This window comes from Urocampus carinirostris, chromosome 11, assembly GCF_059441175.1.
Source record: "Urocampus carinirostris isolate Australia breed hairy pipefish chromosome 11, RoL_Ucar_1.0, whole genome shotgun sequence".
Classification (NCBI taxonomy): Eukaryota; Metazoa; Chordata; class Actinopteri; order Syngnathiformes; family Syngnathidae; genus Urocampus; species Urocampus carinirostris.
In genome coordinates this window covers 13,115,583-13,131,198 of record NC_142359.1, presented here as the reverse complement: position 1 = coordinate 13,131,198, position 15,616 = coordinate 13,115,583, and the positions used below count along the sequence as shown (strand labels likewise).

Genomic DNA, 15,616 nt, shown 5'->3' with positions numbered 1-15,616 from the left:
GATAGAAGAGGAAGGGCAGCGTCTGCGATACGGTGCTCACTGGACGCGGGAAGCAAGCCGCTCACACAATCGGATCGTGATCAGAATACGGAAGTGGAATTTCCGGAGCGGGAGATGGCGGTGTCAAGGACGGAAAAACAGGTCGATATCCGGGACAGGAGAGCAAAAACGTGGTCGGGATCAAAAACGCTTCGTAAACCGGGACCGGCGAGCAAACGTGGGCGGGGTTTAAAAACAAGTCAAAGCCGGAGACAAACGGGGAGATCAGGAATGGATGGGTGGAAAACGGGTGCAAAAAGCGGTACAGAAGGGAGTCAGAGTCAAAAATGCTTGCCTTGTAGAAATAGAGGTTCGCTGACGAACTGACAACAGGAGAGTGAAAGGACTGGGCTTAAAAAGCACAGGGAACCAATCAGATAGCCCGCAACAGTTGGCCCCAAACGAGTGGGCACAGGTGATCCAAATCGGTCATAATGACAACAACGACAAAAAACTTTGATGTGAAAAGTCTGTTTGTGGTGTATAACATAAATCTAATTAAATTAGTTTCAGCCACTAAAATGAATGAATGCATTTATAAATGGTTATCGTATGTGTTAGCATAACATTATAATTATGCATTTCCCCAAAATTATTTACACAATGTGTTTGCATTGCATTGTAATTATGCAATTTGCAAAACTTGTTTTCTGTATTTTCTGGTCTATAAGGCACACTTTGGTGATCCCTGGTATAAGCTAACTGGAGGTAGTTCACCCCCCCATTCAAGTGCAGACAAAAGGTAGACCGAAATGAGTTGGGGAAGATGAGTGAAGCCAAAAACAGGATGAATAATATTAAAGGGTTTCTCCAGTGCTTAAAAAGGCAGGATGAGAAAGTCATTTACACGATGAATGCTGGCAAGAAAGCGTGGCATGTGTCAGTTGGCTAGAAAAACGGGGACAGAGTGTTCCATTCACGGTTCCAAATCTGTATCCAGTTCATCCTTCTGCTTTTTATTTTCTCAAATGCTCCCTAAGTTCTTTCTAAAAACTGAATTTCCTCTGAGAAACCCTGGCTGCATTTTTATGAGGCATCATTTTACTCGTCCCCAATTTTGACATGCTCATGCATTTACATTGTCTGCAACTAGTTTGAAATGTGGCATTTTCAGAAAAATGTATGAGAAAACAAGTTTTTCAGAATGCAAGTTGCAGCGCTGAGTTCTTTGATTATTGGTTTCGGCAGGAAAAAGCTGTAACGCAACCAGTCCTTGCATATCTTGCTCAAGTTCAAAACAATGTACACTGTTGGGAAATAGTTTTAGCGTTGGTGTGTTTTGCTGAGTTCCGCTTGTGACATGATGTTTATCGTTCTCAGGTTTCCTATCAACCGACAACCACATAGGTTGATGACATGTAGACCACCATTTCTATTTTTATCACTGCGTGGGCAAGTGATTGTTAAGTGTGCTTGCCATATCTCAGTTCTGTGTTGGTTTCACTTACCTTTTTGATTTCTGAATTTAAACAGTAGTTCCAAATTAACAAAATAATTTAAAAAAAAAGAACTTTTTTATATTTAATTATTCTCTTAGTGTGCATATAATGCATCTGTCTCGGCCAGAACGGAGACAGGACCCACTTTTGTTGGGTTTTTCACAAGTTTATTGGAATAAAGAGAAAAAGTTGCGCCCAAGATCTGGTGATTGCTCGACGCGGCAAGCAGGTCGCTCTGAACGCAGAAGTGGATCTTCTGTGGCGAGCGATACGGTGTTGGGAACGGAAAAACGGAGAGCAAAAATGTGGTCGGGGTCGGAAACGAGTCGTAAGACAAGAAAGGAGAGTAGACGTGGTCGCCGACAAAAAGAGGTCGAAAGCGGGGACGGGAGAGTAGATGTGGTCAGGATAAAAAACAGGTCCAAGCCGGGGGACAGACAGGAGCAAAAAAAAAAGGTGAGATTCAGGGTCGAAAAAGGCTTGCCTAGTGTTAACTGAGGTTCGCAGACGGACTGACAAAAGGGGACAGAGAGGAGTGGATTTAAATAGGGACAGGGAGCCAATCAGAGTTCGAGGCAGTTGGCGCCAAAGGAGCGGGCAAAGGTGACTCACATCGGTGATCATGACAGCATCGCAAGTTTAATCGCTATTTGCATTTTTATTTTATCACCGAGGCCAGTTAGAGGCAACTCCAGGGAAGACACACTAAAAATTTGATCCAGAGATAAATAAATCTCTTTCAGGACAGCTGATAGCAACATAAATAGCCACAGTGTCTTAAAGTTTCAACGCACTTTATTGGCAAACAGATTAGAAAAATTGTGACAACATCATTTAATATTTTAGGAGAAATCCCTACAAAATAGCATGTAAAAACTAAACAAAATTTATCTTGAAACTTTCAACCAAAAATGACTCTTGTCTTCAACAGAATATAACACACAAAGCACACACTTTTTGCTATCCCACTTCTCCTTTGTAGCAGTCTAAAAGAGGAACTTTAGACTTTTGACATATTTTTTTCTTCTATTCAAAGTAATTTTTACTTTTAAGAGATTAGTGTTTACTAGGAAAAGGAATGGGGGCGGAGGAGAGAAAGAGCAAGTGAGATAAGCTAGTGAAATGGCGGCCAATTTGCTCAAATACCGAGACAAGAGAGTCGTTGTGGTCATAATTCTGTATGCGGAAGTCCTATGACATCACAACGTCATGAAGTAATTTGTCACTGGACCCTTGCTTGTGTTACAAGGTTCAACATAGGAGTGGAATGGCGGGACATCGATTAATGTTTTACCATGTGTGAAAGTGAGAGAGAGACATATCTTTTTCTGGTGAATAGATTATTATAATTAAAAAATGTATCAGGAATATGGGCATGTATTTTATAAAACAGTATGTGTCATGCATGCAACCAACATTGAGTTGATAATAATGTCAGCATGCATATTATGCGTCGTTGACCCAACTCTGAGAAAAATTAAAGTTCTTTGATGTTTCCAAAGTTTCTGCCCTTAGCATGCCACCTTTGCGTTTGGCTGAATGAAAGAACAGAGCCATTTGTCTGCTGCTAGCTACCCCCCATCTCATTAAAACAATAAGGCTGTGTTTAAGGAGGAATGTGCATTCTTGTCTATACGTCAGTACAATTCAGATGGATATGTAAATCACATTTTCTTCCATGCCGCTTTGCACCCAAGTGCACAACTAGTAATCTGTTATTCATGAATTATCCATTCCGGTGACCTTTTAATAGCAATGAATGAAATAATTCAGTCAACTGGTTTTGGCACTTATAGGATGAAATTGTATTTTTTTAACCTCTTCTACATACAGTTCAAGTGATGTGCTACCCAACCTTCTAACTTTTACTAGAGAATTTTGTGAACAAACAAAAAAAGTCTTTAGTGATTTTTTTCCCCTTTTTTCTGCCAAGAACTAATCAATTCTCTCTCAGTGTTGACACATTTTTACTTATGCCATTTTGGACACGATGATCAGGACCTGAATCCTGCTGGCAGGCACTAATTGAACTATTACTTGTTACGAAGGTCAAAGCTTGACGCGGGCTTGGGACAGGCGGATGTCTACGCCATGTGGTATTCTGAGAATTTGGCAGAGTTCTCTGTGATAAATGAGAAATTGGGGCAGCAGCAGTTGTAGCCTTGCCGTGTGATCCAAGCTGGCGAGCCTGTTTTAGACAGACAGCAACAAACAGTACGTAATGTTTTTTTCATTTGAAAACAAGTAGGTACTGTGGTGGCCTAATCCAAGGCTTAATCTTCCACGTTTTGTAATGCATGCATTGATTCAGTTTGAAATACTGTATGTGACTGAATGTACAAATTGAACATAGTAATTTGGTAACTTCTTTATGCTTAGTTAGAAATTGCGGTGCATTTATTTTCAAACAATTTTTACGTCAGAGCAGCCTTATCAGAGTCACAGTTATCAGCTCAGTACTTTAAGGTCACCGCAGGCCTTAGTTGACAAAACACAAATGACAGTGGAGTTCAACATCACCCATTGTGCGGTCTTATAAAAATGGATAAAAGCTATCTATACAAGTTCGTTAAACTCTATTGATATATTTCCCCAACTCTATTATTAGAAATGACAAAATTGATTACCTGATGGAGTGGACCGCTGGCTGAGGTTACAGCACTCCCTGGTGGTTGAAGTTGGTATGTCGAGGAAGCAAAATGCCTATCCAATGCACTGAATCCAGACATCATGTCATATGTTCACCATTTTACAGCCAGGGGACATACAATTAGCTTGATGAGCAAAATTTATTATTACCCGGTCCCCTGAGGGTAGTGCAGCTTGGTGACCAGGGTGCTCCTGAAATACTCATAGAGGTTGCTGTTAAGACAGCTGGGGTTCAACACCACCTTCTCTTCTATCTGTGAGAGGCAACCCTATATAGAGCCAGAAATAAAGCTGAATGAAGCATCCTTTTATTTGTGGCTAACCATCTCGTGGTAAAATGTACTCAGAGAATACCGTAAAATTCGGACTATGGAGTGCACCGGATTATAAGTCGCACCTAATAGTTTTAAAGGGAAAAACATTTTGTATATACATAAGCCGCACCTTTTGATATGCCGCATGTGCCCACATTGAAACAAGAGATATTTACAAAGAAAGACAGTACACAGAAAGAGTTTTAATAAGATACATGTACCAATAATGTACCTTAACCCCTTAACCTTCCGCCGGCCTGCAGGCGGGACTTTTGATATTCAAATACGTGTCTGGATGATGTCACCAGTCACTGAAATACATCATGGCACATCCATCAACTATCTGCACTGCCCATCCCAGCTATGTTCGGACAGTGGGCAGGGGACACCTTGAACTGGCTGCCAGCCACTCGCAGGGCACACAGAGACAGACATCTCATTCGCTTACTCACACCTAAGACACCATAAGACTGGAGACCTTGGTATTCTACAGCAGATTCACCCGTTTTCCCGAGAAATTTGGTTTATGCTGCTTTTGTATTGTTTAACCTTATTAGTGCACACTAATAACACTTAAAACACGTTACAATTTTTTTGTTCACGACCCTGATTTCTTTTGGTGCCCTCCTTGGCACTGGATGCCCTACGCAGTGCCAGTTATGTGTGTTTGCGGGGCTACAGCCCTGTTAGAAAATAATGCATAAATTAGACGCATAATTGCATAAGTCGCAGGGTTGAAAGCCTGTGAAAAAAGTGACAGTTTATAGTCTGAATTTTACAATCCGGTATAAATATTGTTTTACCGCAATAAGCTGCATGGCTTCAGCTGGAGGATCCTGCAGTGGATCAGGGAATCTGCCTGGCAGAACCAGTTCCCTGCAGACAACCGGGTTGAGGAGCATGCCTGAAGATGTCTCAGAGGGATAGAGGAAGTAGAAAGAAGACAAATCTGTGTAGCATACAAAGAAGTCACACATACACAACACACTCACAAACAAAACACAGGGCATGAATTTGTGTTACATATATTAAGCAGGTTTGTGTCAAAAAGAAGAAACATAACAGACATTATAACCGTTAAGACACCATGCCATAATATTTTTGATAATATATCATCTATGATAATAAGCAACAGGCATATTTTTCAACCTTTTTACTGAACTAATCATGTGACTCAAGTCAAATTTAATCTAAATACCAAAACTCTAGTGTTAAATACATCAAACACACCTGGGCTTCCTTCTGTCGCTGCCATCTGCAGCAATATACCCTTGCTATTATTCTGAAAAATAAATAGAATAAGAAGACATATTACCAGAGTATGCCCAGGATTTTCCCTTTTAAATTTAAGACTTTTCAATACCTTTTTATGACCCTGTACAATGAAATTTAAGACCAATCTCATACCAATTTTGGCATACATTTCTCAAATAATGAAAAATAATCTGTCAGTATAACTAAGAATAACGCCATAAGACAGGGACAAGTAACAGTTCCCATCCCAAAAGTTACTCCGACGACAACAGGGGTTGGACTTTACGTAATGCTCCAACGAAATGGTGCATTTTTGATCAAGCGGAAATCTGGATTTTCCTTTATCTCTGACCGATACATGCAATATATTGGTCAGAGATGGATTAAGTTGGATTAAATGAAAACTAATATTACGACACAACGTACCATACTTTTGTAAGTGTACTTATTTAACAGTTATAAGCTCTATTATTATTATTATTATTATTATTATAACACAGATTGGACAACGAAAAAAAAACAGACATTTAACAGTTAAATATAAGACTTGTAAACCGAATTTAAGAACTTTTCAAGGCCTTGATTTGCAGTTATCAAATTGAAAACACTTTAAAAAGACCCTGTCAGAACCCTGAATACAATTACCACAGAACCTGGGACAAAAGTTGCCTTTTGTCACCCTCTAGAAATAACAGCGCAAGTCACATTTTGACATCGTTTTGACTCTTTATAGTGGTGAACACCGCTTCTATAACAAACTCCTTCCTTATCTATCAGATTATTCAATTCAACCGATAATATAATCAATAATCATTTCATTGCTTATCCTGGGAATAAAAAAAGGAAAAATTATATTTGCTATAAGTTTGGGAAGGTGAAAATTTCTGTTTACATTGTGTCAACATACATGCAGTACGCGGTTGAGAGCTTGAAACATGCACTGGTTGTCCTGGATCTCTTCCCAGTTCAGCCTCCAGTTGGAAGTCGGGATGACTATTAACGGGAGTCCGTACAGCACAGTTTGACACACATTGCCACAAAACAGAGATCTAAGGGCAAGCATACACAAAGGCATTCAATATAATTTGGAGTATAAACAATGGCCCAAAGTTTGTATATAGAAGTGCATGGGTTAATAGTTGGATGGATATTATTAAACAAATTAGCATTTTCAGTCATTCTAACTGACAGAGTGAATGCCTGCACTCCAACTGTTAAGTTCCTAACATGATTGCTTAAGTTACCAAGATTAGTCCACCTTTTTGTATCAGTTCACAAACATGTTGTACTTTGTCTTACCAGTGGTAAGCTAAACATTATCTTTCAGGTTAAGGACTCTCCCCAGATAGACACTATCACCTTTTTAAAAGGTTTTGCTGATGTCAACTAAGGTTCTTAATTCAGTTAGCTATTTAATAAATTCCGTTTGAACTGGGAAATTCGATACATTTGTGATTTAGTCGCTAACTTAAACTTTTTGATATTCTTCTCGTTTCGATCTGCCAAAGATGTACAACGACAGTAATTACTTGGCAAACTAGTTTTGGAAAACATACTGAAATGGGAGATCTGAGATATTCAATTTGCATCATGACTCAAGCAGAAAATTCCTAGACTTGCAAGACGTCGGCGGAAAAACATATTAAAGTGGACAATGTCAGCTTTGGTTCCAGCAAGTTCAGCTACTGTATAATGCAATCACTCCATTAGGTTTCATTCATACTTGATTGCTCTCATGCTTCTTGGTACTTGAAATTGGGACATGACATCACAAAAGCTATCCGCCTCCTCAGCAGAGTTCAGTGGGAGGAGTCCTGGGCTGATAACACACTCCCGGACGTCACACTTAATGCACACTAGAGAGAAGCAAAGAGCAACGGTAGTCATGTCTCTGGTAGCAACAATCAACTTTTGCATTCTGTTTTGTAGAAGGAACCTTCAGTGGAACCTTCACGAGGACTGGGCAGGACAATCCGGATGCGCTCAAAACCCACTCCATTGTCTTGAAGCCATAGTTTAAACGCCGCCTCAACAGCAAAAACACTGTTGTCCACCTGTTGCAGATCTACCAGCACCAGATTCCCTGCAAGATTAATATTATTTATGATCTTTTTAAAAACAATTATTTTAAATCCTTCATGTGAGAGGAAATAAGAAAATATTTAACTGATAGTATTTTTAACATGAACAATAGGTCTTCTGTGCTTATGAGGAGAAATAATTATGACAAAAAATACAAAGAGAAAAACTGTGAGGGGTCAAAATATCACATGCGTCAGACCACCGACTATGGTGCCATACACCAGATAACCTAAGAAGTAATCTGATGTTGATTGGTTGAATGGAAGCATCAAAATTCCTACCTAATTTCTTGCGTCTTAACTCTGAAAAGACCGAAATGTTAGTTATTGGTCCATCTAAATGCCGCGACTTATTCTCTAAAATTGCTGTGAACATTGACAAATGTCACATCACACAGAGTGACTCACTTAAAAATTTAGTTGTCACATTTGACCCCGATCTGTCCTTTCAAACACATGTGAAGAAAATTACTAGAACCGCTTTCTTCTATCTTTATAACATTGCTAAAATTCGTCCAATACCGTCTCAGTCGGATGCGGGGATTATAATTCACGCGTTTGTTACCTCCCGTCTTGATGACTGTAATGCACTACTCTCCGGTCTTCCGATGACCAGACTCAAGAGTCTTCAGGTGGTACAAAATGCCGCAGCGAGGCTTTTAAGTAGGACAAAAAAGTCCGATCACATCACCCCAATTTTGGCTAACCTGCATTGGCTCCCTGTTACCCTAAGATGTGATTTCAAGGTTCTCTTATTATTATACAAAATCATACATGGACTTTCCCCCTCATATCTTTCAGATCTGATTTCCCCCTATGTTCCGGCCCGAAGCCTTCGTTCTGAGAGCCCCGGTCTTCTGGTGATCCCAAGAGCCAAGAAGTGTTCCGCAGGTTCGAGAGCGTTCTCCATCCGGGCACCGGTGTTGTGGAATGCTCTTCCCCCTGAGATCCGATCTGCAACCTCAGTGGAAATAGTTAAATGTAAGCTTAAAACACACTTCTACTCTATAGCATATGAATAACCTAAACTGCTTATGTGTAATAACCTGTAAAGCCCTTCGAGACTCTTTGTGATTAAGGGCTATACAAATAAAAATGACTTGACTTAATGACTGACGTCATTTTCATTGAATAGCCGGTAAAGTTGTCATGCTGAACTGGCCCATCAAGCTGTAGAATACCAAGGTCACAGTAAACAGTGATTATGACCTAAGCTATATAAATGAAACATGAATCTATTAGAGATATGGATCAAGAACATGATAGAATACAGAATTGGGGACAGGAAGAAATGTCAAATGGAACTAGAGAACAACTCAGACATCCAATTACACCTCATGCAAACAGTGTTTGTACACCATTTTCATGGACAAATTCGAACACTTTTCAAGAACTTTCAAGGCTATTTTTTTCTCAAAATTTCCAGTGCCTTCAAATGAAGAAATCCAACGCAGATCAAAAGAAAGATTTTTTTTGTTGGCTTTGAGGACTAGTATATACTTTGTGTTATTTTACTCTGTTCCTATCTATGATCTACAATCTTTTTTGTGGGCTGCTGTAAACCAACATGAATTCTGCCATTCTGCTTCAACAATGCACACGCAGCTTCAATACGTCACATTTGTTCACAAACACGGAGAAGGCTCTTTAAGTGCGGGATAGTAATGGAGTTCAATGCGGAAGACAAAAAAGATAGAAAGTACAGTATGTACAAAAAGCAGAAAAATGAGCCAAAGTTGGCGTCATTTTAATGACATTGATTGCTCCGAAGCAGAGAGAATTCAATCTTCCAATCTTAGAAGATGCTAATATTTTGCTTTTTATTTTACTCATTTTAATTTAATTTTTTTGCGTGTTTTTCATAAGATGTGTGTCTGAATTTGTTAAAACAGAATTGTAAGTAGTTATTTTTGGGGCATTTTTCTTTTATTAAAGCACTGAAGAGTTAATATTTTTATTTTATATTTTTTTTTTTTACATTTTCAGATATTTTGAGTTGTTAGTTTGTAAAATTCTAAAATTCCCTAGTATTGTACAATTTTTTGTGAGATCTGTTAATATTTCAATTTATACTTCATGCGTTTTTAAGGGATCTTCTGCAAAAACCTGTCCTCTTGTATGCAATGAAAATAATTTTTCCTGACCTTGAAAACACAACATTAAAATTCAAGCATTTTCAAGGATTTCAGGCACTCGTACGAACCCTGTATAAAGATCTATATGGAAGGAGAAAAAGGCAGAGACAATTTAGTCACCACACTGGAAAGCATGAGAAGCAATCTTTGATGGAGAGAACAAAAAGCCCTGCAGGAGACCATGTTTGAATAAAAAATAAAAAATGGAAATTATACTGTCTTTTTTCGCTGGTTGGGGCCCAAAAATGAATGGTGGTAAGAAGCAGTCACAACTGTCATATGTGCATTGCAAAAATACATTCTATTACTTCAAGCAATAAGGGAGAAAAAAACAGCATCCTATAAAACAATCAAATTTACATGTTCATGTCTCAAACTGAGCTGAAGAGTGATGAGGATATTTTGCTATGATTCTGAGTGACTTGGCATTACCTGTTTGTTTGTACATGATTCAAATTGAATCGTTTCTTGTACATGATTCAATTGTTTGTTTGTTCGTACATGATTCAAATTGAATCGTTTCTCCGGCGCCGTCACGAATGGCAGCCACTCCAGCAGCTCCCGTGTTATTTTCGATTGTTCTCAGTTATTTTCGATTGTTCTCAGCTTAGGGATGCTGCTGGAAAAGTGAATTTCCCTTCGGGGATGAATAAAGTATCTATCTATCTATCTATCTATCTACCTGCTTGTCCTATCCTGCCCAATTCCTTTAACTAAAATCAGGCACAATTTATGATTTATTCGGTAAAACGTTTATGTTTGTGTTGTTCATTCCTTTTCCATGACCCATTTTTGTATCCTCTCCAGAGAGTCCATTAGCACAAAAACGCACAGAGCCCCTTAATAAAACATTTGATCCTTCTTTTAATTAAGGGATGAACTGTTGCCTTTTTTATATGTAGCAGAAAAACAGCAGGTTTGTTCCCAGCAGTGACATTTGAAGCACACAAGAGAGAAATTGCCATCAGTTGTATGAGTGTGTGAGGGAGACACAAATATGAGCATAGATGGGTCACACACATGGCCCTTCCCGGCCGTGTGGAAGGAGCAGGGTGGGAAAATATGTGGAATGTGAGTGGGAGTGAAGTCTGCTCAGGAAAGACAGCAAGGAGTGAGTTCAGTATTGGTTTGTGTCCTCTTTCTTACCTGCATTATAAGCCGGAGGTGTGTTTGGAGGTGGGAGTATTTCTGGACCACGCTCTAGCTCACTTCTAAGCTGAATCACCATGAAACTCTGGATTGGTATCAGATCATCATTCTTAAGCGCATTTTTCAAAAGGTGAACCATGACTCTTCCGGTACGGCTGGTCACTACGGTAACCTGTATAAACAATACAAGCAAAAAAAACATCCACTTTAATCTGGAGTTTTTTTCTGTTTTTATTTCTATGCAGCTGTTTTATCCTTATTTAAAAACTCTTTGAAAAAAAGGTGCACTATGGTGACATGGAAATGAACAAAATACTACAATGAACTGCAGCATGTGATGTCGTGACATAGAGAAAAAAAAAATCTGCCTCTAGAAGCTCTACAAGGACATACAGTAGATACAGTACTCTCTCCTGCGCAATGTGTCTCTACCATGACAAAAACAAATAAACACAAGTATAATGATGGCGGCACGGCGGCTGGGATGTTAGGGAGCTGTTCAGGGTTCAAAAGTCCAGCTACCACAGCCTCCCCATGTGGAATTTGCATGTTCTCCCAGTGCCTGCATTGGGTTTCCTTCAGGGCACTCTGGTTTCCTCCCACATTCGTCAAAACATGCATGTCAGGTTTATTGGTTGATCCAAATTGTCTCTAGGTGTGAATAAGCAAGTGAGTTGTCTGTCTCTATGTGCTCTGCGACTGGCTGGCAACCAGTTCAGGGTGTCCCCTGCCCACTGCCGGAAGATGACTGGGATGGGCTCCAGCACCCCCGTGACCCTACTGATAATAAACGGTGCAGATAATGGATGGATGGAAATATAATTATATTTTTAATTCAATTATTAGGTCCTTCAAAATAGCTCCAGCTGAAGGAGATAATCATGAGCAGCAAGTAGGGGAAACTAACGGTTAAGGTGTTTGATAGAACATTTTGCCCCAAGCTGATAAGATATTCTGTCAAAATATCTTTGCTTTGGCTTCTCTAATGTCAGACAAACAAATCTCCAGACAGAAGGCTGAGCGGTTTAAGAAACCACCACATTTCCCTGCACTGAAGTGAACAAAACCACCCACGAGATAATAGTACAACTAAAAAGATCAAAATATTTTTCAAGGACAACTCTTTCAACTACCTTTTTTTTTGAGTTGCTTTAGATGTTTTCAAGTATGTTTCAAACTAATCAATCCATTCATAACAATCATGACTGTTAATCTGCATTTCCTCACCTCTATGTTGGCTTGAAGGCTGACTTCACTAGAATTTCTGTACCGGTTAAATTGCTTGTGACTGTTGAGCACAGCCAGTCGAATAATCTGGATCACACTGCTCAGTTCTGTGATGACACCTACAGCCGGGATCGCCCGTAGTGCCTCCACACAGGAAAGCAACCTAGGCAAGTTACCCCGAACTCTCTGAAAAAAAAAAAAAAAAAAAAAAAAGGTATCTTCAAACATACACATATGTCAATGAGACTTGATCCATGCTAACTGCCCTCACCAATGATTTAAACAAATTGATGCACCGCTAAAAGATTTTCCTTTATAGATCATTGGCCAATTGGACAATCAATTTCAGTTAATTTTATGTTATAGCAGACAAACAATATTTGAGGATTTAAATGAAGTTTATAGGATGTGCAGAGGTTTACAATGATTACAAATGTAGGCAGGTGCATTCGTTCTTATAAGTATATTTAGATTAGTTATGTCCAAATGCCTCAATTTTGATTTCATCAGAACACAGCACCTTATTACAAATTAAAGCTGACTAGTCAAAATGTTATTTAGCATAACTAGAGCAGACTCAAGAAACTAAAATTAAATTATTTGGACATAAGATGAGGCAGTATGCAACACAGCATTTCAAGGACAAACTCTTGCTAACCACAGTAACATTTGATGCAGTGAAAGCAGCACAACACATCAGTGCCTGCCCTCTCCCCTTCCTGATGGATATTTACTCCCCTCAATGCCTGAGCAGACGCCACAACATCACCAAGGACCGGTTAAATTCAGGTGCCCAGCTCGTTGACCTGTTGCCCTCTGGGAGGCCAGTAGGTTCATCAGAGCAAGGGTAAGCAGAATAATAAACAGAATTGTTCTAGAATCAATGATCTAGTTGTGAGCTTGTGTGTGGGTGAGTGAGCGTGACTCTGCCGAACAAAATCAAAAAGGACACACATGCTCGTGCCTAGAATCGATATGAGTATTTGGTATTACCACAAAAGGAAGCAGACATTCTTGCTGACTTGTGATGGCGTACACACTGAGATGAGGAACCCTACAAGGTCCCTTCAGACTACAGACCAGCGTCAGAAAATTATTAAGACCATCACAGAGAACTGATCGGGTCTCGGCCCACCAGGGTGGCATTGCCTCAATGATCAAGACCCTGACAGGTTGCTGCAAAAAAGGAGTGTTGGACACGTTGTTGTGCGCCATCTTGCCTGAAACAGGAAAAAAAAGAATTTGACGGCTGTGTTTTAATATTTTGTGATCTCATGTTGTTGTCAAGCACAAACACACTAACAGTTTTTCCTTTAAAAAAAATAGTAAAAAACATTATTTTTCACGCTCTTTTAGTAACATAATACAGTTTATTATTCAGGACCGGAAGTAGCTTCATTATTTTCTATTTCAACATGCATTTCATCACATTTCATCATGCAAGGGATTTCAAAATATGCTCATGTTGACAATTTTGGAGGAAGTGCCTTTGCTGTTCTCACAGAAAAAAAGGAATTGGTTTCTTCAGGTCCATTTCCTATTGCTTTATGTGGTTTACAAAGAAATACAATTTCGTAAACAAGCAGCTGATAACTTAAATAGCACTTTTCATCGCACCATTTTTCTGATGTATTACAACTTAGGCCAGGATACAAGCACTACCTCCTAATATTATTTTAAACCCTATTTTTATTAAGTGTTTATTATATAATTATCCTGGAGTGCCACATCAAATCCTATCCTAATAGCCTATGATGTTTTAAACGACAGTAAAGACAATTCTATACTGTTATTAATTCTCTGATTTCTTTTTAGTTCAATGTATTGGGATTTCATTAGTTTTTTTAAGTGAAATAAAATGCAAATGTTGAGCAACCCGTAAATTCATACAGGTTATCCTACGCAAATAGCTATTGTATTTACTAAATAAAAAATACCGATCTTTGATTAAATGAGCAGTTCTGGGGATTGCTGATAGATTCTTATAACCACAAGACCTTTTTACAAGTATGGATATAAGCGAAACAAATATTAATTACATGTGCATGGCAAATTTTAGAGTCAATAACAGCAAATCCCAGGCAGGGGAATTCAGATGAACGGGATTTATGCAGGAAATCTGATGTGGGTAACCATGACTGATACTCTTTAAATAACTCTTTAATTAACCATTGAGGCACGGTTTAGAAGATTAACAAACGAAAAGAAAATTCGAAGATAACTTTTTTCACATGACAGCAACGAGTTGCAATTGTTCTGTTGTCTCCAATTCAAGATTTTCCTCTGACCTTCATTGATGCACAAATTTAACCTCTAAATTTTCCGTATGTTTTTTAGTATTTTACCCACAAGCAGCAATGTACATGTTTTTAGATATATTATCTCACATTTCACGTCCCACAACGCTAAATTGACGAGGACGAACAGCAAAAAAAAGGATAAATAAACGTTAGCATAATGCTAACGAGCGAATGCTACGATTTTGAAAATGTTAGCTAGCTCTGTGATTTGTATTTGTATTGTATTATGGGGATAGTGATTTTGCGTTTCTAAGCAAATAGTTTCATCAAATGATAACAATAACGATTGGGAAAACACATTTAGTTACCTGACTTCCAGCAGGAGGCCAGCTAGCTTAATCAACGTCACGATGCTAATAGATTTGTCCAACCACTCTCCACTAGGGGGTGCAAACACGCACAAGTGGCGCCGACTTCTTTCTAACACCATCATTTTAAATGAACAAACAAAAATGTAAGCAAATAATATTACATAATAAAATTAAGGAACCATAAATGTAAAAAAAGTAGTGTATTTTATATATGTGCTTTTTATTTGGACATAAAGCATATGAATTTAGGGGTACACCGTGAATTACTGTGAATTACTCACAGTAAAGATGTTCTGGCTTCAATTCCAGCTAGAATCAATTCCTGTGTGTAGTTTGTACTTTCTGAGGTTTGAGGGGATTTTGCATGGAGTTTTGCTCTCGATTTCGCATTGACACAACTATTTTGTTCTGGTTTTAAGCCAGAAAATAGGAACTGAAGAGCACAATTTAAAAAAAAATCCCCTCGTGAAACCCAGTAGTTTTCACTTTGACAGCACAGTTCTCATAAATGCATTTGCTTGTGAGATCAAATTCCAGGAAGGGGACTCATATGACAGTAAAAAAATGGTCAAGCCTAACCATGCATTCTTATTATTTACACTCCTGTCATGTGAAAATGTTTGGGTTTAGAATTTACATTTTAGAGGGTGGTGGAAATCAGGTGAAAAGCTTTTGCAGGAAATAGAATAAAATAAACAAAACAAGCCACAACAATAAA

The 15,616-nt window shown here is 38.7% G+C and overlaps 1 protein-coding gene across 2 annotated transcripts; it reads right to left on the bottom strand.

Moving 5' to 3' along the window:
- Window positions 1–2,255: 2,255 nt before the first annotated feature.
- m1ap (meiosis 1 associated protein) lies at window positions 2,256–14,999 on the bottom strand. 2 transcript variants are annotated; one of them, XM_088347361.1, is made up of 12 exons: window positions 14,896–14,999; window positions 13,281–13,507; window positions 12,288–12,473; window positions 11,058–11,232; window positions 7,632–7,778; window positions 7,419–7,551; window positions 6,603–6,744; window positions 5,672–5,723; window positions 5,245–5,390; window positions 4,278–4,396; window positions 4,106–4,193; window positions 2,256–3,666 (listed from the first exon to the last, which is right to left on the bottom strand). In XM_088347361.1, exons 2-12 carry the CDS (start codon window positions 13,500–13,502, stop codon window positions 3,418–3,420), a joined length of 1,659 nt encoding a protein of 552 aa, XP_088203487.1. In that variant the 5' UTR covers window positions 13,503–13,507; window positions 14,896–14,999; the 3' UTR covers window positions 2,256–3,417. The 2 variants fall into 2 exon arrangements, with proteins under 2 accessions (XP_088203487.1, XP_088203488.1); XM_088347362.1 differs by having other exon boundaries at window positions 7,644–7,778.
- Window positions 15,000–15,616: the final 617 nt, after the last annotated feature.